At 51.9% G+C, this 22,091-nt stretch overlaps 1 protein-coding gene across 3 annotated transcripts in view; it reads right to left on the bottom strand.

Moving 5' to 3' along the window:
- SLC66A2 (solute carrier family 66 member 2) overlaps positions 1-22,086 on the bottom strand; it is a 71,272-nt gene extending 49,186 nt beyond the window's left edge. For 2 of the 3 annotated variants that reach the window (XM_014832212.3, XM_014832214.3), the window contains exons 1-2: positions 21,884-22,086; positions 15,315-15,448 (exon numbers count right to left, since the gene is read on the bottom strand). In XM_014832212.3, coding sequence (XP_014687698.1) covers positions 15,315-15,448; positions 21,884-22,086 — 337 coding nt within the window. Of the gene's footprint in view, positions 1-6,865; positions 6,920-15,314; positions 15,449-21,883 lie in introns of all 3 variants that reach the window. The other variant, XM_014832211.3, reaches the window with a different exon arrangement.
- Between the last annotated feature and the right edge of the window lie 5 nt (positions 22,087-22,091).

Raw genomic sequence — 22,091 nt, 5'->3', positions numbered from 1 at the left:
AAAGCCCAGGGCAGGGGCTCCATGGGGTCCAGGGGCTAGGGAGGGGCTGGCCTGGAGGAAGCTGTGTCCTGGGAGCCGGCAGACACCCACCAGGGGAGGGGCCGAAGGCCTGCACACACACCCACTGATGATCCTGACCATCTGGCTGCAGAATGAGCACACATGCCCTTCCCAGCCTCCACGGCCGGGGTTCACAGTACCAACCCACCTTCAATCCCAGCCACCCCCACCACCACACTCACCCAAGGCGGGCAGGCACAGCAGCACAAAGCCCACTGCTATGGCCAGAGATGCACAGACCCAGACAAAGGCCCCCAGGACAGACCAGTGAGAAGGAGCATGAGCCCTCATTCAAAAACGCTGTCAGAGAGCTGAGCCCGTCACATCCCCGTAGCTGCCCCACGCAGAGAGCGAAGCCCGTCATGTCCCCATGAAAGCCCCACTCAGAGAACTGAGCGTATCACGTCCCCGTGGGTGCCCCATGCAGAGAGCTGAGCCCATCACGTCCCTGTGGCTGCCTCACACAGAGAGCTGAGTCCGTCACGTCCCCATGGATGCCCCACTCAGAGAGCTGAGTCCGTCACGTCCCCGTGGCTGCCCCACGCAGAGAGCTGAGTCCGTCACGTCCCCATGGATGCCCCACTCAGAGAGCTGAGTCCGTCACGTCCCCGTGGCTGCCCCACGCAGAGAGCTGAGCCTGTCACATCCCCATGGATGCCCCATGCAAAGAGCTGAGCCCGTCATGTCCCCGTGGCTGCCCCATGCAGAGAGCTGAGCCCGTCACGTCCCCATGGCTGCCCCACTCAGCTGAGTCTGTCATGTCCCTGTGGCTGCCCAGGCAGAGGTGAGCTCCAGTCTATGTGTTATGGTCAGTCGGCCAGCCTTTCTGGCTTCCTGGAATTGCAGGAGCCTTTTTCTCTCCCTATCATATCTCAGTACTTTGCTGTTAGTTTCTGCTGAGTGGGGTGCCCCAAAACAGACACCAAGAGAGGCCTGCAACCGGAGCCCTGTGCTCCCTGCTCTGCCGTCCTGCCCTGCAAGCTGGGTGACTTGAACAACTTCTGTGACCCACGACACAACCACACATGGTTGGACTCAGTAGAAAGTGCACCAGAAAGTCTGGGGCGCAGAGGGACTGAGGCTCAGGTGCAATGGAGCCCCAACCCAGGAGTGCCCCAAAATACAGGAAGCAAAATCTGACAGACGTCCATCATATCCCCATGGCTGCCCGCCCCCGTAGGATGAGGCTCACTCACCCTGCAGCAGGCGGAGGACACCGTTTCTGCCTTGGCTTGCTCCTAGGCTGGAGGCTCCACAGCGGGAGCAGCAAGCCAAGAAGACAGGGGCTGCAACCCCCTCGTGCCTGCACTCAGAGCCATGGCCTCACCTAAGCGAGGCCACTGCCGCCCTGCTGCCAGCTCCGGAGCAGGGTTCAGAGGGTCTGTCCCGGAAGCAGGGGTGTGAGAACAGCGAGGGCCGAGAGGTTCCCAAAGGGGGAACTTAGCTTGCAACAGAGCATGGCGCCCACAAAGGCAGTGGGAACCTGGTGATGGAGCAGCTAAGAGGAAGCTGGCAGCTCCATGATCCCAACAAGCCCACAGCAGACCCCCTCAGTCCACCCGAGAGACAGCTGAGACGAGCCCTCCTGAAGACACGGCAACTGTCAGACCAGCCAGAGACGCCACTATCAGACCTTAACCAGATCAGACCTTGGAGCAGCACACGCCCAGGGCACTGCCAACACCAACAGAGCAACCAGCCGGCGACTAGCGGAGGCCCACGGGTGAGTATGATACTGCTGGTGGCAGACCCACCATCTTGACGGGGACTGAGGAGAGTCCAAGACAGCTAGACCCACAGCCCTACCGGGGAGGGCAGCCCGGAGACGGTGCTGGTCCAGCCAAGTCACCAGACACAAGCAAGCAGACAGGCCCTCCCACCAGGGTGGGGATCAGTATGCAGGGTTGCTACAATATGTTCACTAAAAAGATCCTGTTTTCAATAAAATATTTGGGAAGATGCAAAGAAACAGGAAAGTGGCCCACACACAGAAGAAAAAAATAAAGAAACAAATTGCTTTTGAAGGGGCACAGCCATTGGACTCAGCAGAAAAGACTTCAAAGAGCTATTATAAATATGCTCAAAAAACTAAAGGAAATGATACATAAAGAATTAAAGGAAGATATAATGACAATATCTCATCAAATAGAAAACACCAAGAAAAAGACAGAACTTATTAAAAAAAAAGAACAGGATGAAAATTCTGGAATTGCAAAGTACAGTTACTGAAATAAAAATTCACTACAAGGTCCAACAATAGATTGGAGCGAGCAGAAGAATCAGTGAACTTGCAGACAGATCAATAAAGACTATGCAATCTGAGGAACAACAAGAAAATAGAATTAAGAAAAATGAACAGAGCCTCAGAGAAATGTGGACAATATTGAGTCACCAACATCTGCACGGTGGTACACTGAAGGAGAGGAGAGAGAGGAAAAGTAGTCAAAGAAATAATGGCTGAAAACTGCCCAAATTCAATGAAAATATTAATCTACACACCAAGAGGCTCAACCAACTCCAAAAAGGATAAACACATAGTGACCACACCCTCACACATCATAGTATAAATGTTCAATGCCAAAGAAAAAGACAGAATCTTGAAGTTGCGAGAGAAAAATTACTAACATATTTGAAATGCTGAAAAGAAAATCAACTGTCAACCAAGATTCCTGCATCCAGCAAAACTTTTTTAAAACAAGGGCAAAATAAAGACATTCCCAGATAAACAAGAACTGGGAGAATTCATTCTTAGCAGTCCCATCTTATGAGAAATACTGACAATAAGTTCTTCATGGTGAACGCTGGGGACATCAGGCAGCAATTCTAATCCACACGAGAAACACAGAGAGTGTAGGTAGAGGTAGTTATGCAGGTAATTGCAAAAGACAAAATAAGTGCATATTTATTCTCCTTTCCTCTCCCAACTGATTAAAAAATTAAGTTAGTATAAATCTGAAGTCGATTCTGACAAGATACATACTATAAGCTTTAGAGCAATTACTAAGAAAATAATAAAATACATATAGTTAAAAAGATCATTAAAGGAATCAAAATATTATACTAGCAAAGATTCGCTTAATACAAAAGAAAGCAGCAAAGGAGGAACAGCTGGGAAAGAAGATAAGACGACGTACAGAAAACAGGACGCCAGACGACCAACATAAACTGAACACCCTCATTTCATTAAACGTGAGTGAGCTAAAAATCCAATCAAAGGGAGGAATTGCCAGAATGAATTCTTTTTTCTTTTTTGAGGAAGACTGGCCCTGAGCTAACATCCGTGCCCATCGTCCTCTACTTTATATGTGGGACGCCTGCCACAGCATGGCTTGACAAGTGGTGCCACGTCTGCACCCAGGATCCAAACTGGTGAACCCTGGGCCGCCCAAGTGGAATGTGCAAATTTAACTGCTACACTACTAGGCCAGCCCTGGATTTTTTTTTAAAGAATCACTATATGCTGTCTACTGGAGACACACTTTAGATTCAAAAATACAAATAAGGTAGCGGCCAGCCTGGTGGTGCAGTGGTTAAGTTTGCACGCTCCACTTTGGGGGCCTGGGGTTTGGCGGTTCGGATCCTGGGTGCGGACATGGCACCGCTTGGCAAGCCACGCTGTGGCAGGCGTCCACATATAAAGAAGAGGAAGATGGGCATGATGTTAGCTCAGGGCCAGATTTCCTCAGAAAAAAGACGAGGATTGGTGGTGGATGTTAGGTTAGCTCAGGGCTAATCTTCCTAAAAAAAAAAATGACAAGGTAAAAGTAAAACAATAGAAAAAGATATACCATAGAAACAGCAACCACAATGGATCTGCAGTAGCTATACTAACGGCAGAAAAAACAGACTTTAAAACAAAGACATGTTACTAGAAATACAGGGAAATTTTATAATGATAAGGCTCAATCTATCAGGAAGATAAAACTATAAAGACACACGTACCTAACAAAAGTGCCCAAAACACAGAAAGCAAAGACTGACAGATGTGAAAAGAGAAACAAATAATTCAAAAGTAGTTGGAGATTTCAAAATATACTTTTAGTGATGGATATAACAACTAGACAGAGGAATAAGGAAAGAAAAGACGTGAACACTATGAAACCTAAGGGGCCTGCCTTGGCCTCTGCTCAACAGCAGCAGAGCACCCTCCAGGAGAGACCACCTGCTGGGCCATCACACAAGACACAATTTAAAATGACGGAAATAACAGAAATAATGTTCTCAAAACTACAATGGAATTAAATTAGATATCAGTAACAGAAGGAAATCTGGAGAATTCACAAATATGTGGAAATTAAGCAACACACTCGTAAATAACTAATGAGTCAAAGAAGAAATCTTGAAGGAAATTAGAAAATATTTTAAGAGCGATGGAAACAAAAACACACATACCAAAACTTAGAGGACGCAGCTAAAGCAGTCCTTAGAAGGCAATTATGGCTGTAAATGCCACATTAAAAAAGAAGAGAGGAAAAAATCTCAAATCAGTAACCTAAACTCCCATCTCAAGAAACCAGAAAAAGAGCAAACTAAACCCAAAATAAGCAGAAGGAAAGAAATAATAAATACTACACTAGAGAATAGAAAAAAGATCAATGAAACCAAAAGTTGGTTCTTTGGAAAACATCAGTAAAATTGACAAACCTTTAGCTAGAATGACCAAAAGATAAAGGAGAGAGAGACTCAAATTACTAAAATCAAGAATGAAAGAGGGAATATTACCACCAACCTCACAGAAATGAAAAGGGTTACAAGGGAGCCCTAAGAACAAGCGTATACCAACAAATTAGATAACTCAGATTAAACAGACAAATTCCAGGAAAGAAACTATGAAAACCAATTCAGGAAGAAATAGAAAACCTGCATAGACTCACAGAAGAGACTGAACTAGCAATTTTAAAACTTCCCACAAGGAAGAGCCCAGGCCCAGGTAGCCTCAACGGAGACCACTGAGCGTTTAAAGAGCTGACAGACCTGCAACCAGTAGTAACAAGTCCTCGAGATCTAATGCATAGGACAGTGCGTACAGACAGCAACACTGCATCACAATCACCCAACTCGCTAAGAGACTAAAACTAATTACTCCAACCACTAAAAAGAAATGATCCTCAGGGCTGGCCTGGTGGTGCAGTGATTAAGTTCACGTGCTCCACTTCAGCAGCGCAGGGTTCACAGGTTCAGATCCCAGGCTCAGACTTACACACCACTCATCAAGCCACACTGAGGCAGCATCCCACATACAAAATAGAGGAAGCCTGGCACAGACGATAGCTCAGGGCCAATCTTCCCCAGCAAATAAAGAAAGAAAAAGAAATGATAATTACGTGATATGACAGAGGTGCTCATTATGGCTACAATGGCCATCACATTACAATATACACAAATGTACCAAATTAACATGTTGTACATCTTAAATTTACACAATGTTGTATGTCAAATATATATCAAGTAAGTTTTTTAATTAATAAAGAATTTATACCAATCCTTTACAAACTCTTCAATAAAACAGAGGAGGAGGGAACACATGCCATTCTCAACTTATCTTAAGGTCAGTACTATGCTGATACTAAGACCAAAGTCATCACAAGAAAAAAAAAGACCACTATCTCTTATGAACATGGACACAAAAGTCCTCAGCATAATACTAGCCAACAGAACTCAGCAACTTCTCAAAAGTATTTCACATCGTGATCAAATAGGATTTATCCCAAGAATGCAAGGCTGGTTCAACATACAAAATCAATCAACGTAACAAACTGTGATAATAAAGGACAAAAACCACACAATCGTCTCAACAGATACAGAGAAGCATTTGACAGACGTCAACATCCTTCCACAATAAAAACCCTCAACAGGGTCTGGCCCCGCAGCTCCACTTCAGCAGCCTGGGTTCATGGGTTCTGACCCCAGGTGCAGACCTACTCCACTCACCAGCCATGATGTGGAGGAGTCTCACATACAAAATAGAGGAAAGACAGGCACAGATGTTAGCTCAGGGCCAATCCTCCTCAAGCAAAAAGAGGAAGTGATTCCTCACCAAAAAAAGAAAAAAACACTCAACAAAGTCAGAAGAGAAGGACGCTGACTGTCTAATAAAGGGCACCATGTAAAGCCCACGCTGACATGACGCTAAGGGTGAAGACGAAACACATTCTCAGTGAGATCAGGAATGGGACAAGCATGTCCTCTCTCCACTTCTAGCCAAGAAAGAGAAATAAAGGCATCCGACTTGAAAGGAAGAAGTAAAACTCTCTTTATTTGCAGACGACGTCATCTTGCACACAGGAAACCCTCAAGCACCCACTAAAGAGCTATCAGAACTAATGAACGAGTCAGCAAGGCTGCAGGATACAAGATCAATATGTGAAAACCAGTTTTATTTCTACAAAGTAGCAACGAACAATCCAAAATGAAATTAAGATGACAATCCCATTTACCATAGCATCAAAAAGAACAAAATACTTTGGGATAAATTCAACAAAAGAATCACAAAACTTACACAGTGATAATTTCTTTCTTCCCTTCTTTCTTTCTGCCCCTCTCTCTCTCTCTCTCATACACACACGCACGTGCACACACACACACGTGCACACGCATGGAGAACGGGCAGCCTTCTAGGAACTACTTCATGCTTGGAAACAGCAGGCTGAGGACTGGTTAGTTTGCTGGAGAGGCGGCCACGCTGGTGAAACGACTCATGCACTGTCGCGAGGAGGCACAGGCAGAAGTGATGTCAGTGGGAACAAAGCTGCAGAGAAGGCAGCGGGACGAGCGTTCTGGGGCGCCTTGTGCAGCGTGTACGTACCCAGATACGACCGCCTGGGGGGGGCTCTGATCTCTTCATCCTTATTATCTGCAGCTACATTTGAGAGAGAAACAGAGAGGAAGGAGAGAAAAGACAAAAACAGACGGGTTTTAACTCTGGTAAGCAGCTGTGTCTCCCAGCCCTTTGTGCTTTTCTTTTAAAAAACCATCGGAACACAAAGACCACAAGATTTTGTTTTCTGTGCATTAAGAAATCCACTTCTGAACTATTTTTCTCCAAACCCAACTCTCTTCTAAAATAAGTGCTTGAGGCAGGGGGAGGAAATGTGGGGCCAAAAATGAAAAGTTACCCTGTTTCATTCAAATGCTAAGATCCGAGGTGGCACAAAGCCCACCACGCATCTGCTACGCTGAGAGAAAGTCAGACACGCTACTTCTTCCCCAGAAACTCATCTGCACACAAGCTCGGCTGCCGTGGAGCTGTTCCAGGGTCAGAACTCCCCAGAAGGCTGCCTGATCGAGCTGCTTTCCGAGTGCACTGGACAAAGTGCCCGCTGTAAAAGGGGAGCGGGTTCAACTCGGGAGCTGGACCAGCACGTGGCCCAGTGGCAACGCCGCATGACACTGAGTCAGGGAGCATGCTGGGCAGCGGCCCCCTCCATGGCCAGCCAGGAGCACAGACTCAGCAGGTGACAACTCAATTCTGAGGCACCTTGCTCCTGCCGCCAGCAGCCCACCCCCACTGAGACCCCCCAAGTCTGTCCACCCGGGACAGCAGCCGAGGCCCTGAAGGACACAGCCAGAGCACCTCAGGTGGGGCCCGGGATGGAAGGTGGCTAAACAGAACAGTGAGGCTGGAGTGAGTCACTGGGACCAGAAAGCAGAGGTGGGGTCAAAGGTTGTGGGTCGTACGCCCCAGGCAATGCAGACTCTACCTAAAAATGGAAATGATGCAGGTAAACAGCTAAAAGCAAATACCAGACCTTGTTGCCTGGACCTGGGGACAACAGATGCTCACAGATGCTCAGAAAGGAGTCCCAAGGGTTTTACAAACCAATAACATGGCACCACGCAACCTCCTCTCCTCACCCCAGCCTCCTCCCTAGCACCACCCACCTCCTGGATCTTCTGGGTTCTGATGACCCAGAGTTGGCCAGGTTTTCTCAGCTTTTTGCTCCTATTTCTTAGATTTAGACTAATTTCACCATTCACTGGCACCTCCTCTAAAGATCAAGGTCCCAAAACAGGGAGGGAGGGAGGGGGAAGTGGGACAGGGAGGAGCAAGGATTCGGGAGACAGGGCTCAGTTTAGCTGCTTGTGCAGATCAGATGCTGTTTCACTTCTCATCTCCAGGCTTGATGATGCACAGCTGACAGACAGAGCTTTGCAGGGGCAGAGCAGGCCAGGACAGAGGCACAGGAGGGCGAGCGTGAGTGGTTGCAGGGTTACTGGGACATAAGCGATGGTGCAGCAGCAAGCAGCAGGTGGGGAGGGGAGCACGTCAGGGTGGGAAGAGCCACAGAGAACATCAGACTCTTCCCCATGCACAACATCGAGCTGCCTAAGGCTTCCCGGCTGGAAAGCAACATGATCAGATCTAGTTTAGAAAACATCCTTGTGTAGGACGGACTGGAGAAGAGTGAGTCCTGAAGCTAAGAGACATGAGAAATATTTTCAACAATCACATTCCATAAATCTGTACTCAACACAAACTGCAGCCAGGCACAGAGGATCAAAAATGGCCCCTGCAACGTTTCCAGTCCCACACGGTCCGCAGACCCTCACCATGCCATCAGGAGGTGGTTCTACGTTCTCCCCTTGATTGTGAGCGGGCCTATGACCACTCCAGTCCACAGAGGCAACCCTGTGTGATGTCCAAGACTAGATCTTTAAAAAGATACAGCTTCCACGGTTCTCTCCAGCTGCCACGTTGTGAGGAAGCACAGGCCACATGGGGAGGCCACGTGTGGAGGGTCCAGCCGAGAGCCAGACACTTGAGTGAGGGCTGAGTGAGGACTGAGTGAGAGAGACAGACCAAGCAGCTGGCTGACAGGGCTGTCCCTACCAAGCTCTGCCGAACTGTAGATTCGTGAGCAAAAATGTCCTTTCGAGTCACCAAGTTTGGGACTAACTTGTTGAGCAGCCAGAGACCAGAATGAAAGACGATGAGGCAGAAGTCCCAGCGTGAGCTGAGACAGCCGAGCATTGGTTGTTCTGGACGGCCAGAGGCCAGGACGGGGCCAGCAGGGCGGAAGGCTGCTTGGATGACATGAGGCCAGACCATCAGCTGCTTCCCAGGGGCTTTAGGCCCTCGTGACAATGTGAAACCCACTGCAGTGGGCACAGGAAGAACCTGTGCGCTAGAGAGACTGCGGGGTGGAAGAGTGCACAAGGGTGGGGAGGGGTCGATGGTGGCAGGCAGGATGCAGGGTGATGGGGACCAGGAGGAGGTAAGATTGCAGTGATCCAGGCAAAACTCAGAAGAGTCCAGACGATATGGGTAGCCAAGCCTGCATCAGTGTAGGGGCAGTGGGCAGGACAATACAGGATTCCTGTGACCTGATGTCTAAGGACTGATAATCCCCCGAAAAACACAGAATGGTTTGTGGATCAACATTTTACCTTTGTGGGGAGGTCCCCAGCCTTCATTCTCAGAATAGTATGTGACCCTCCCCAATTTTTTTTTTTTTTTTTTTTTTGGTGAGGAAGATTGTTGCTGAACTAACACCTGTGGCAATCTTCCTCTGTTTTGTATGTGGGACACTGCCACAGCATGGCTTGATGAGCAGTGTGCAGGTCCGCACCCAGGATCCAAACTCCCAATCCCCGGGCCACCAAAGCACAGCATGTGAACTTGACCACTATGCCACTAAGCCAGCTCCCCCCAACATTTTTTTTACAGCTTTACTGAGATATAATTACATGCCATAAAAAATTCACTCTTTTAAAGTATACAATTCAATAACTTTCAGTATATTCACAGAGTTGTGCAACCACCATCACTATCTAATTTTAGAACAATTTCATCACCCTATAAAGAAACTCTGTACCCACTGGCAGTCACTCCCCATCCTCCACCCAACTCCCCAGCCAATTCTGTTCTGGAACTCTGTGTGTTGAGATTTGAGGCAAATGTCAAATGAATTCAACCACCTGACTGTGAGCCACAGACAACTTTGCTTCTCAAATAAGATGGAACAGTGAACTGAGCTGTGTATCTGCTGGTGGCACACCCACGGAGGCACCATTCCTAACGACTGTGAAACGGTCATCTGACGGTCAGACCCGTGATCCTCAAGACCCCCTGACAAGAGACCTTCTCGGGAGCCTGGCTCTCAGCCTCGGCCTCGTTATGGAACTGCTGTGAGCAACAGGGAAGGCAGGTGTGCGATGACTCTGCAAGGTCCCATTGTTCTGAGATCCCAGAGCAGAGAGTGGAAGATCAGAGCTGCAATCCAGGGCTCTGTAGGGGTCAGCCTGGAAGGACCAGCGTGCACGCCTGCAGCGGTGCATCTACTGGACGACCTCCGAGCTGCGTCCCCTGAAGAAGCTAAAAGACAAACTCGATCCAGCCAGTGCCCAGCGCCCAGACTGTGATCTCCAGACACCACGTCCAGACGCCAGGGCTGCCGGAGCAATGGCTGACTCCAGGTCTGGGGCAGGAGCCATAGGGCTCCGTGGAGCAGGCCGACTGAAGAGGCTCCCACTGACCAGAGAGGGCCACAAGGAGAACAGCAGCCATCAAGAGAAAGGCGTCAAATATGTTTAAATCCATCACTCATAGCAACGTGAACACAAACGTGGTCACCACCACAAGACACCAGGGAACAATCTGAAGACCGGAGAACAAAGAGAAAGAGGCAGGCGTCGACCTACCCTCCCTTTACAAATCGTATGCTGGATGACTAAGTCACATCTGCAAGGAGCTCGCTCTTCAGAGAAGCACTCCAGCTGACAGGCGAGCAAAGTCTGACACCAACACCCGCAGCCCCCGTGACGCACAGCCACGCACTCAGCGCCCAGCACCACTGACACCCAAGAAGCCACCAGTCAAACACGCGCCTCTGGGAGAACACGATGGTCCTGCCAAAGCAAGAGAACCACTCCTGCTCTGGTCAGGCCTGTGGTCTGGTTTTCTTTGTAAAAACGTTCTTTCACAGGCAAACCAGAGACAGAGGCGGGGTCGACTACCACGGGGCATCAGCAGCAGCCAGGCAGGGTCCCCGCAGGGATCCGCAAAACGCAGCCTGCAGGGAGCCTCAGGAGTCTGTCAAAATGCAGATCTGGTTCCACAGTCCGGATGAGGTCGAGATTCTGCATTTCTAACAGGCTCCAGGACACTGCTGCCGGCCCACCATCCACCGACCACACGTGCAGAGCAAACGAGACCTCGTTTCAACAACAGATGCATTTCAAGGAGGAAAGGGAGTTGGGGGAACCTGCAGATTAAAAGACAAATCAAGAGCAACAACAAAAAGCTGGGAAACAACCACAGTGTGCAGCCCGACTCGAGGAAACAAGCCAGTTGACAGATCCAGAAATGGATGATGGGTGAGACAGCTGGAAATTCACACACAAATTCATATTTGATAAGGGATTATTAATTTTTATGGGTGACAATAGTATTGGAGTTATTTTTAAGTCCTTATCTTGTGGAGATGCATTATAAACTATCTACAAATAGGATGTGTCTGGGGGAGCCGGCCCCATGGCCGAGGGGTTAAGTTCTCACGCTCGGCTTTGGTGGCGCAGGGTTTTGCCAGTTTGGATCCTGGGCGCAGACAGGGCACCACTCGTCAGGCCATGCTGAGGCGGCGTCCCACATGCCACAACTAGAAGGACTCACAACTAAAATATACAGCTATGTACTGGGGGGATTTGGGGAGAAAAAAAAAAAACCAATATGTCTGGGATTTGCTTCAAAAACCACAGGAAGAGGATGTAAACAGGGTCCAGGCTGAAGGTGGACGCGGTCATACAGTGCTCTCCCTGCTCTTGTGTATGTTTGAAATTCTCCACAAAATGTTAAAGGTAAAAAGGAAAAGCACAGCACACACAAGACAGACCAGGCTCACTCCGAATGCACAGCTACACGGTGGGCACACATTAGCTGCTTCAGCCAGCTTGTCCCTGGAACACACAGCCGCGGTGGGGAGAGGCATCGTTGGTCCTGGGGATGTGACCCCACCTGGGCCCAGGCCGCCCTGGAAGGCTGGGTCCCCAGGACACCTCGAGCAGGGGTGGACCCCACACCCAGCCCTACCCGCTAGAGCAGGGGCAGGGAGAAAACTGCCAGTGGAACAGACGTAAAAAGCTTGATCCTAATTTTGAAAAGGATCCCCATTTTGTGACAGACTGACTGTAAAAGAAACAAAGAAAAACTGGGAAAGTGTGCCCAAAGGTTCAAAGTGGTCACCTCCGGGTGGTGGGACGGAAAGCATTTTATTTTCCTTGTCTTCCTCTGTCTTCCCAAATGTCTACAAGGAGCACAAATTTTCTTTGTAACAAATTACATATTTAATTTTTTAAGTAACCTATTTTTTCTCCTTAATACTATTCATGTTTCTTTAATCTTAACTTTCAAGTTGAAGTTAATTCAAAATTAAAAACCGCCAAAAAAGTTAGCTGGAAAACATTTAAGCTTTTCTTTTTCAGGCTGTCCATCCTATGGGCACACACAAACATGGCTATTCGGAGGTTTCTTCGTTCCTCACTTCAGTGTGAGGCTGAGCCTGCGGGCCCTGTGACTCCACTCCAGAGCCTTTCGGCCTGAGCGGCTGGGTTTTTCATGCCCCCACACTTCTGGCAGGTGAGCGGAAACAAACCCACCTGCTGCACTAAAAGCCTCCCGTAGGCGTACGCTGGACCTGCGCGTCCCACACGCAGCAGACACGGAAACACGTGAATCTGACCTGGATTCAAGCATCTAAAGTGCTGACAACAAGACTCTCAAGAACCTCACGCACGTTCAGGGTGCCCCACAAGCGGAGTTTAAAAGTGGACTCTGTCTGGGGCCCAGCAGGCAGCCCAGGTCGTGAGGCTTGGCCCGCATCCTCCCCGAGAGCCGACTGAGAGGGGTATACGGCCGGGCGGCTCCACCTGCAGGCCCAGCACCACCTGGGAGCAGCCGAGGCCGCTCAGCCCCTGCTCACATGGACGCCTGCAAACTCCAGCCCTGACGGCACAGCCCGCAGAGCTTCCACAACCTCAGGGAAGAGGCCATGTTCACTGCCCAAACGAGTTCCCACAGCATGGGCTCATCATCTCCCAGCCCGGGAGGCCAGGAGCCTCACACAGTGTCACAGGCTAAACTCAGGACACGGTCCTTCTGGAGGGTCCAGGCAAGAACTCGGTTCCCGCTCTTTCAACGTGTTGGCAGAATGCAGGTCCTTGTGGCTGGAGGACCGTGGTCCCGTGTCCTTATCGCTGCAAGATGAGGCCATCCCAGCTCCAGGGGCCCGAGCCCACGAGCCTCTGGCTCATGGCCCTGCACCTCCTTCAGAGCCAGCACGTCCACCTCTGACTGCTTGTCCTCCTCCTCCACTCGCAGGGCCCGTGATGCCCTCAGGCCACCCAGGCTCCCCACTCTCGGCCCAGCTGGAAGCACCCCTGCACAGCCCTGTGCCAGGCGAGACGACATCAAAGTTCCCAGGCGTGGACCTGTGTGGGGCCGTTATCTGCTCACCAGAGAGGATTGCCTGTTAAAGTTCACAGTCCAGCCCCATCCCTGGAAACCAGGATTCACCGTTTTAACTCACCCCCAGTTAACCCAAAGAGAAATGCTCCTTTCGGGAGAATTTACACAGAACTCTAGAAGTCAAGAGAGAACAGCAGGAGACCTCCAGCACCCCGCTCCCTTTCTTATCAAGAGCTTTCCCGGCAAGAGGCCTCGAGAGGAGGCACAGCTCCCGGCTCCACAGTCCCCCAGAGCCCCCGCCCTCAGCATGTGGCGGACCGCAGCAGGGAGCACGTAGACGCGCTGCTGAAGGTGTTCTGTATTCATGAGGTCACGTAAAAGGCAAACTCTCAGTCTGCTCCGTGGGCTGGAGGCTCACACGCCGGCTGAATCTGCATCCTACATCACCAGAGCCCACACTGCTTCAAACCAGGTCACGAAACCCGGTCTCAGGTTCCAGAGCCCGAGTACAGGAGACTGAGCAACCAGGGGCACCGAGCATCCCCTCCAGGCCTTTCCTCCCTCCCGGGTGAGGACGAGGGCGCTGATAACCCTCCACTGCCCCTTCTGCGGTCGGCTACAAGACCCTGTGAGGGTCAGAGGGGCACAGGTCACAGAGCGAAGAGCAGAAGGCTTGTTTTCTAAGAGAAAGTGAAGAGCCAGGCTCCTCACCTCCAATGGCAGCAGGCAAGAGAAGCCTGCTTTCCAGGCAGGACCAGAAGTGAGTCCCAGGCCCCAGCAGGGAGGGCCGAGAACAGAGCCGGGAGGAGGAGGGAATACGGGGGAGAAAGCACAGAAACACACGGCTCATCTCTGCGGCGTGACGGGCACTATCTGGCCCAGGCTGCTCCCCAGGGCTAGAGGCAGACCTACTGGCTACAAGACTGAAGTCAGCACACGTGACCTCACTGCAAAGACAGATGCCACGCGAGGTGCCGGGACCACTCGAGCAGGGAGAAGAGCATCAGGAAAACGCACAGGGCAGGACCGCATGGCCGCAGGAATCCCGAAACTAGACAGCCCCTGGAGAAACGCCGCTCTGGGCCACCGCTGAGACTGGACACACAGTCAGCAGGAAGTGAGAGAGCTGCCCAGATCTGTCACTGGAGGGAAACCAGCAGACAGACATCCGCTCCTGCACGCGAGAGGCCCGCCAGCCGCATGTTCACACAGAGCCCAGCTCGGAAGGAGCTTTTTCAGAGGAAAAGGCAAAACCAGGAATAAGTCTTTTCTATTTTCTGAGCCACCAAAAATCCATGGGGTGTGCATGTGGCCCCACACGCCCCCTGAGTGACGATCCGCCCGGACCCACAGAGGCAGCCCTCTGGCTGTGGGCTTACAAGGGACGTGAGAACAACCCCAGGCAGCTCAGGTGCAGCTGGACGTAAACAAAGGGTGTGTTTCACGGACAAGCCAGGCACGAAGTCAGAGAGGAAACTCGCTCACAGGCGCTGTCCTCCTCTGACTGGATCCAGCCGGAAGAGAGACCACCAGAAATGCCCCAACTGTCCCAGTTCAGATCCATGTGTCAGGATGGTCACAGCAAAGATTGAAACGTTAAGATCAGTTAATGACTCGCTCAAATTCCAGTGACGAAACTGTCATCTTGAATTGTTTCACATCATAAACTGTCTGATTAGAGTCACTTAAGATAGTGAAAACACTCACACCAGTTACAGCAACAGCGCCGGTGGGTGAAAGAGAAGTGGCTCAGACAACGACGCACGAGAGCGACTTCTGTTTCGCCCGCGAGCGCAGGCAAGTTTTGCTTGCTGATTTGGGGGCTTCGTTCCCAAAGCGGCTGATCACCAACCTGCAAAGAACCGGCGCTTCACGCCAAGCTCGCCGGCCACGCGGACCTCGGTGCACAGCTTCAGCATCAGCAGCATGGTCAGGATCATGACCACGCTCTGCCAGAGGAGGGGCGACTCGAAACGCCTTCCGAACCTGCAGGTCAAGAAACCACGCGTCAGAGGAGCCGGTGCAGGGGGCGCCCGCCATCCCCCACAGCCGCACCCCAGCGGCCCGGGAGGCCTCTCACACATGGCGGCCCCAGCACTGGATGCCCAGACCTCCAGACTCCATGGTAGGAGGGAGCTGGGGGGGAACGACAGGGCCCCACAACACCCCTCAGCAGGGGAGACCCCATGGAGTCACACGTGGGGCTTCCCCAAATGTCGCACACGCCTCCCCAGGGACCACGGGGGCGTGAGTGTGTCCCCTGGTTCCCCCCAGAGCATGGCCAGTGTCCCAGTTCCACAGAGGCCTCAGCCGCCACCAGCAAGAAGCCCACAGTTTCTGGACCACCTGCTTCCCCAGTAAGACTCATCCAGGGACCAGAGACCAAAGGGAGCTCTGCATGAAGGAGAAGCTGCCCTGCCTCCTGCCTCGGGGGCCTCTGCCCAGAGCACCCCAGGGCGTGAGCAGAGCAGTGGGGCCAGGATGCCAAACTCCACCCAGATCCCACTAGAGAGGAGCAGAAGCAGCCAAGGGCACAGCCCCCATGCCAACCTAAGGCCCTGATGCCCAACCCAGACCTCCCTGACCCAGACCTTGCTGACCCCTGACCCAGGCCTCACTGACCCCTGACCCAGGCCTCTCTGACCCCCGACCCAGGCCTCACTGACCCCTGACCCAGGCCTCTCTGACCCCCGACCCAGACCTCACTGACTCCTGACCCAGGCCTCATACCCACTCTCTTCTCCAAGTCCTCCACCCCATCTGGCTCACCTAGCCACAAGCCCCCAGGCCTTCCTGCTGACTCTTTTCCAGTGTGTTGACTGTCTCACCAACTTGGCCACAAGCTCCTGGAGGCCAGAAACACAGTCCAATGACAGGCAGCAGCTGGGCCCATTGGAAGACCCCGAACCCCAGGGGCTGAGAACAGCACACCCTTCACACACTCGCTGGGGTCTCAACCGTGGCCGCCAGCATCACTGGAGCTATGACACCCATGCAGGCCCAGAGTGAGCCTGCAGAACCACAGTCTCCGAGGTGAGGCTTGGGCGTGGCACCTCCGAAGCCCTGGCCCCAGATCTAGCCTGCTGTTCTGGAGCAGGACTCCTGCTGGGACCTGCCTGCAGGGCGGCCTGAAGGGGTTTCCAAAACTTGGCTGGCAATAATGATGAAAAAGTCAGGAAGTCCTGGGTCAGTTTGATTTCCCAGCTTCTCCTGAAACACAGAGACCCAGAGACAATGGCAGCCTCCCCACTGGCCTCTCCCCCAGGGCCTGAGCCCACACCTGCCCCCTCCGAGGACAGAGGGTCACTGAGCTGGCGACTGAAGCCTGAACCACATACTTGGCAGGTGCCCCAAGGAGACCCCGTCCCAGTGCCCGCCAACCCAGCTGCTGTGAGAAGGAACTACACTAAATCACTTGAGAAACCAAAATAAAAACAGCATTTCACAAAACTCGGGCCGAGGCTTGTTGTGAAGGACAAGATTCGATGCAGCCTGGCCTCCGGCCCAAAGAGCGAGTCTTTGAAAGGTGTGCCTACACGCTAAGAAAACCTCACCCATACAGTAAGGAAAAAATGGCATCCGCGATGTAGAGAAACAAGCCCCCGCATTCACTCCAGGGCCAGAGGCCAACCTCCCCAAGCCCCTGTCTGTGCACGCAGGGCACCACCAGAGTGGCTCCGATCAACCTGAGCGCCACTAAGGAGAGCTGGGCACATCCGCTGGACAGCAGCAACCGCCCTCTGCTGGGATGTGCCCTGACCATGAGAACCACCCAGGTAGGCTGACCCAGCAGGTGAGAAGGTGCTGCACAGAGGCAGCTGCGTCCAGGTGAGGCTCCCACAGCAGGTCGGGCCACCTGGAAAAGCCAGATATTCCCTGGGGGGGCAGGGAGCTAAGATGGAATCTTTAGAGGGCGGCCACACAGTTCCAGGACTGAGGTCACAGAGGCCAAGGCCCACCCCATGTCCTCCGAGCAAAGGACAGAGCAGGCCTGAGTCTCAGACACTCAGGGAGCTGGCAGGAAGGCAGAGAAGAGAACGGCCCATGAGACCTGGGCCCAAGGAGGGTGGAGGGACCAGGGCAGAGACAGCAGACAGTTCCGTGACCACTGCACTCCTCCTGCATCCCCAGGAAGCATCACCTGGGCTCACCTGGGACGCAGATGCTTCATCCGAGCCCCTCCAGTGATGCCTCAGGAAGCACAAGGCAGAGGAGCCCAAATGCTGAGTGGTCAGAACAACAAAGGGTTGGCGAGCCAGGCCCGGGGAAGAGAAGGTGCTGCGGGGAAGGGGCGGCAGGCCCCGGGGCTTCCAGGCCAGAGGCACTGGCCGGCCCCGCTGCCACACTGCCCCCGAGTCCCTGCTCCCGTGACCCACCGCCTGCGAGCCTCATCTCTTCTGTAAAGTGTGGCTATAACCCCTAAGGCTGTTTGAGGACATTTCTAGTCATTTCTAGGAACTGGTCCCACTGTCTACCCTGTGGGCCCTGGGGATCGACTGATCCATATGCGAAGATCAGAGGAGGGGGGAGGGAAGGTTCTGGGTCAGGCTGAGGAGACCAGAGATGCTTCTCGCCAGCAGGCTGGCGTCTCAGTGAAGTGCATTACAGTAGGGAGTCTTGACCCCAAGCTCATGTCCGGTTATAAGGCTGAAGACGTGCAGTTTGGGCCATCACGTGAGGAAGGCCACTACCATTTTTTAAATGTTCAATGGAAACGAGTGACTGGAAAAACTGGGGGAAAAGAATCAAGGTTGGAGCTTCCCCTTATACCACAGACAAAAAGTCAAATCTAGATGAACTTGATATTTACAGTAAGAAGACATTAAAGTGAGAGAGAATGGAGTGAATATTAACTGATTTTAGAGTGAAAGGCTGAGCAAGACACAAAATGTCAAAAAGCACAGCTTTTCACAAAAGATACAAAGGGATAAAATAACAACAAAGTTCAACATCATTAGCAATTTTTAAAGGCTAATTAAAATAGAAAGATACTATTTTTTACTTATTGAATTGGTTACACTTTTTCTTCCTTTAATGCTAAAAGTCTGCACTGGCAGTGGTGTCATGAGAGCACCTTTTCCTCTTCTGCCCTGAGAATATGGGCTGGCACAGCCTCTTCTAAGGGAAAACGATGGGACAGCCACCAGCAAGTGTGGGGCCTGCTGCTCAGAGAAGCCAGTCTGCAGGTTCTCTCTTGGTTGCAGGATACATGTGTCTTGTCCCCAGGGAGATACACACTGCAGAGGATGTGCAATCTTCGACCAAGTCTAAGCAAAAGTTTCTACAAGGAACACCTTCTCCTGGTCTTGAAAGTAACAGAGAAAAGCTCAGGGGAAGAGAAGTTATTATCTTCTCTGTGCTGCACTGACTGCTATCATCCTTAGTAGCAGACTGTTACTAGGTCTCTGATACAGCATTACCACATCACTGCTACAATGTTGGTATATCTCAGATACAGTGTTACTCCATCTCTGACACAGTGTTACCACATTCCTCTTAGTGACTACATCTCTGATACTGTATTTCTATCCCACAAGGATGGCACTTGAGCACCATCTCCATGAAAGCATGATGCTCTGGGTCAGAAGGCCCTACAGCACCGTTCACACACCCTGGCCCCCTCCATTCCCTTCTCTACAAAATCACAAGCCTGCAAATATTAGCTACAAGGCATCACTTAGCTCTCCTCCTGGCTTCTGACAACACAAAGGCCAAATGCTGTACATCAGCATTTTATGGAATATGATCTGCTGAATGCTAGTTTTGCAAAAGGATGATAGTGATTGTAAGAAATAAGGTCATCAGAATTCCCTTGGTTTCAGAAACCCTGAGTTTACAAGTTCGGCTGGCCCCTCCTGTGGGACCACAGAGCTGCTCACATGCCTCGCACCACAAATCTCCAAGGGGGATTCCCAGACAGACCGGGGCTCTGAGGACTGTGTCTGGTCAGCTTTGGGAGAGACACTCTTCAGTTCTTCTGATGCCACCACTATTCTAGTATAGACCCAGCTCCCGGCTCGCCTGGAGCCTGCCACAGCCGCTGACCCACGCTCTCCCTCCCCCCCCCCCCCCATAACCCATATATGTGTGTATGATACATTCCATACACTGCTTCTGCTGAAACGCAGACCCTGCAGTGTCTGGCCCAGTGTCTGGCATATGGGAAACCCAAAAGCCTATTAAATCAAATGGGCTGCTAACCCATGAAGCCTGGAGGGGGACCCAGGAGTGGGGACTTAAGAGGCTCCAGGGAGGGGAATAAAAGGGAGCATCTGCACCACCCTCAGAAAGTGAGACCCTGGGACTAGGAGGCAGAGAGGTGCAAATCAGTCACACGTCAGGCAGGCCCAGCCTGCCTGCTGGCCTCACCAGGTGAACTGCAAGGGCTGCCACATGTGAAATGCAGGAAAGGGCACCCCCAGGCCAGGGAGGCCCTCAAGCAGCCTTCCCTTCATCCCACACATTTGCAGTTTCCAGAATGCTGGGTGAAGGCAGTCCTGTGTTCTGCACAAGGCAGTGTAGAAGCCCTGAAGTGGCCCAGGACGGCTCAGGAGGCTGACTCTACAGAAAGGCCAATGGCTATGCAGAACCAGGCTCACCAGTGGACCGAGCTCAGCATCCCAGAAAAGGTCGCCCCATGCTGCATCAGGAAAGAGCTTGAGACTCTCTCCGGGGCTCAGGCCCCGCAGGAAGGAGAGAACCTCTGATCCAATGCCGGTCACACCCAAAGGCACTGACGGGACGGCACTCAAGAAAGTGGGGTAATTTCTGACTTCTCCAAACCAGACACTCAGAGGCAGATTAGACATTCTATATTCTTTTTGCAATTTTGAATGGTGAGCATACTGGGGGGGAAATCTCTAAGTGGAACTTTTTCACCCATAAGGTGACCCAACCCCAGGCAGCTCTCCTCCAGTTTGGAGAAAACATTTTCCACGGCCTGGAGGAAATGCTGCTTCCCAACCTCACGGGGTGAGCCTGGGCCGGCCTGGGAGCACCCTGAGCACCTTCCCCCCCGCCCCCCACACACCCAGTGTGCTCAGGGTTAACTACAGGTCAGACACAATTCTAGTTTGGGACCTACTTCTGTTCAACCTTAAACTTAATTAAGGCGTTTTTAGAAAAGGGAAGCCACTCATCACACTGCTGCAAATGATCTCTGCCCTTAGCCAAAGGGAAGGGAGGAGTCTTCAAACTGCAGTTTTTCAACATGTGCTAAACAAAAATAGCACCCGCTGACCCCTCCCTCGGAAGTAGCCTGGCCCAGACACACTCTCCAGAGGGGCAGCTGACTCACCAGCTCACCTTTTAAAAACCCCAGACAGGGGCAAGACTCAGCACAGGAAGTGAAGGGAGGGGCTTGCTGGACAGAGAAGTCTGTGCTCAGGAAACTCACATCTTGACAGCGATGGTGATGACAGAGGGGACATCCAACGGCACACGTAAGACATGCGACTTTATTTAAAGCAACTCATACCTCAGTCAGGTTGACGTAAAAACCAGTTTGCCAAAAAGCATGATTACTGAAACAGTGACCAAAATGTCAGATGAAGAGCACAGAAGCGGGGCTCTGGACCCGGCTGCTGGAGCCCCGCGCCCGCTCCCCCCCCCCCCCCCCCCCCCCCCCCCCCCCCCGCAGGCCTTCCTCCAGAGCAACTTCCTCACTTTCTGTGCAGACAGAGGGGCCTGGAACCGTCCAGAAGCAAGGAAGGTTCCAATGCTTTTGGCCTGAGAAGGATGCCATGAGACCTCTTTTCATTTCCTCTGAAAACTCACCCTCCCAATTAAGTCTGGCTTTAGCAACTGTTGACGTTAACTTCGAGTTCCTATCACAACGCCAATAAAGATAAGAGGAAACTGGGCTGGAAGGAGCAAGAAAAAATAGTCTCAATTATCATCCAGAAAGTTGACTTCCTATTTAAAAGAAACAAAACCACACACACAACAGAGAAGGTGGAAGGCCCTTCGGAGGACAGCCAGAGCTCACCTCCCTGTCAGGCTGAGGCCCCTTCTCGTGGGGCTTCACCCGGTAGGTCCTTCCCAACCCTCATCACTTTCAGTTACTCTGACAGTCAGTCCGTTTGCTCTCCCCTCCCCCTTGCAAATTCGCCGAGGGCAGTGAACGAGTGACCGGTGAGTGCTAGGACCTAGGACCGAGTGCTAGGGCGGCGCCGGGGAGAAGGCCCCGGGCAAGCATCCGATCCGGGGAAGTGTGAGCAAAGTGAGATGAAGACGCCGACCTCAGATTATATGTGAGTCTCCACTCCAATCCTACCATTTTCCCTGGGTAATAATCTCATCTGTTTCACCAACTTCTCGGGAAGTACAGACACTTTCACCTCCCGGCCCCACTCAGAAACCCCAAAAGGAGAAAGCCATCTCTCCAGAAGCACCCACACAGTAAGAAAGCTCCCAACTTACCAAAAGAGAATCCGTAAAATATTGGCCACCAGGAGCACCAGACACACGTAGGCAGAGAAACCCTCGGCGTTCTGAGTCCTCCGGATGTCCCTGTACTGCGGGATATACGGCACCACCCCTCCGAAGACCATGGCCCCAGCGGCCCCCCAGGACACCAGCTGGTGCAGCGGGACCAGAAGCCAATCCAAGCCTTCTGCTTCCATCCCGA

Source organism: Equus asinus, chromosome 7 (genome assembly GCF_041296235.1).
Source record: "Equus asinus isolate D_3611 breed Donkey chromosome 7, EquAss-T2T_v2, whole genome shotgun sequence".
NCBI classification, from domain to species: domain Eukaryota; kingdom Metazoa; phylum Chordata; class Mammalia; order Perissodactyla; family Equidae; genus Equus; species Equus asinus.
This window is presented reverse-complemented; position numbering and strand designations above follow the sequence as displayed.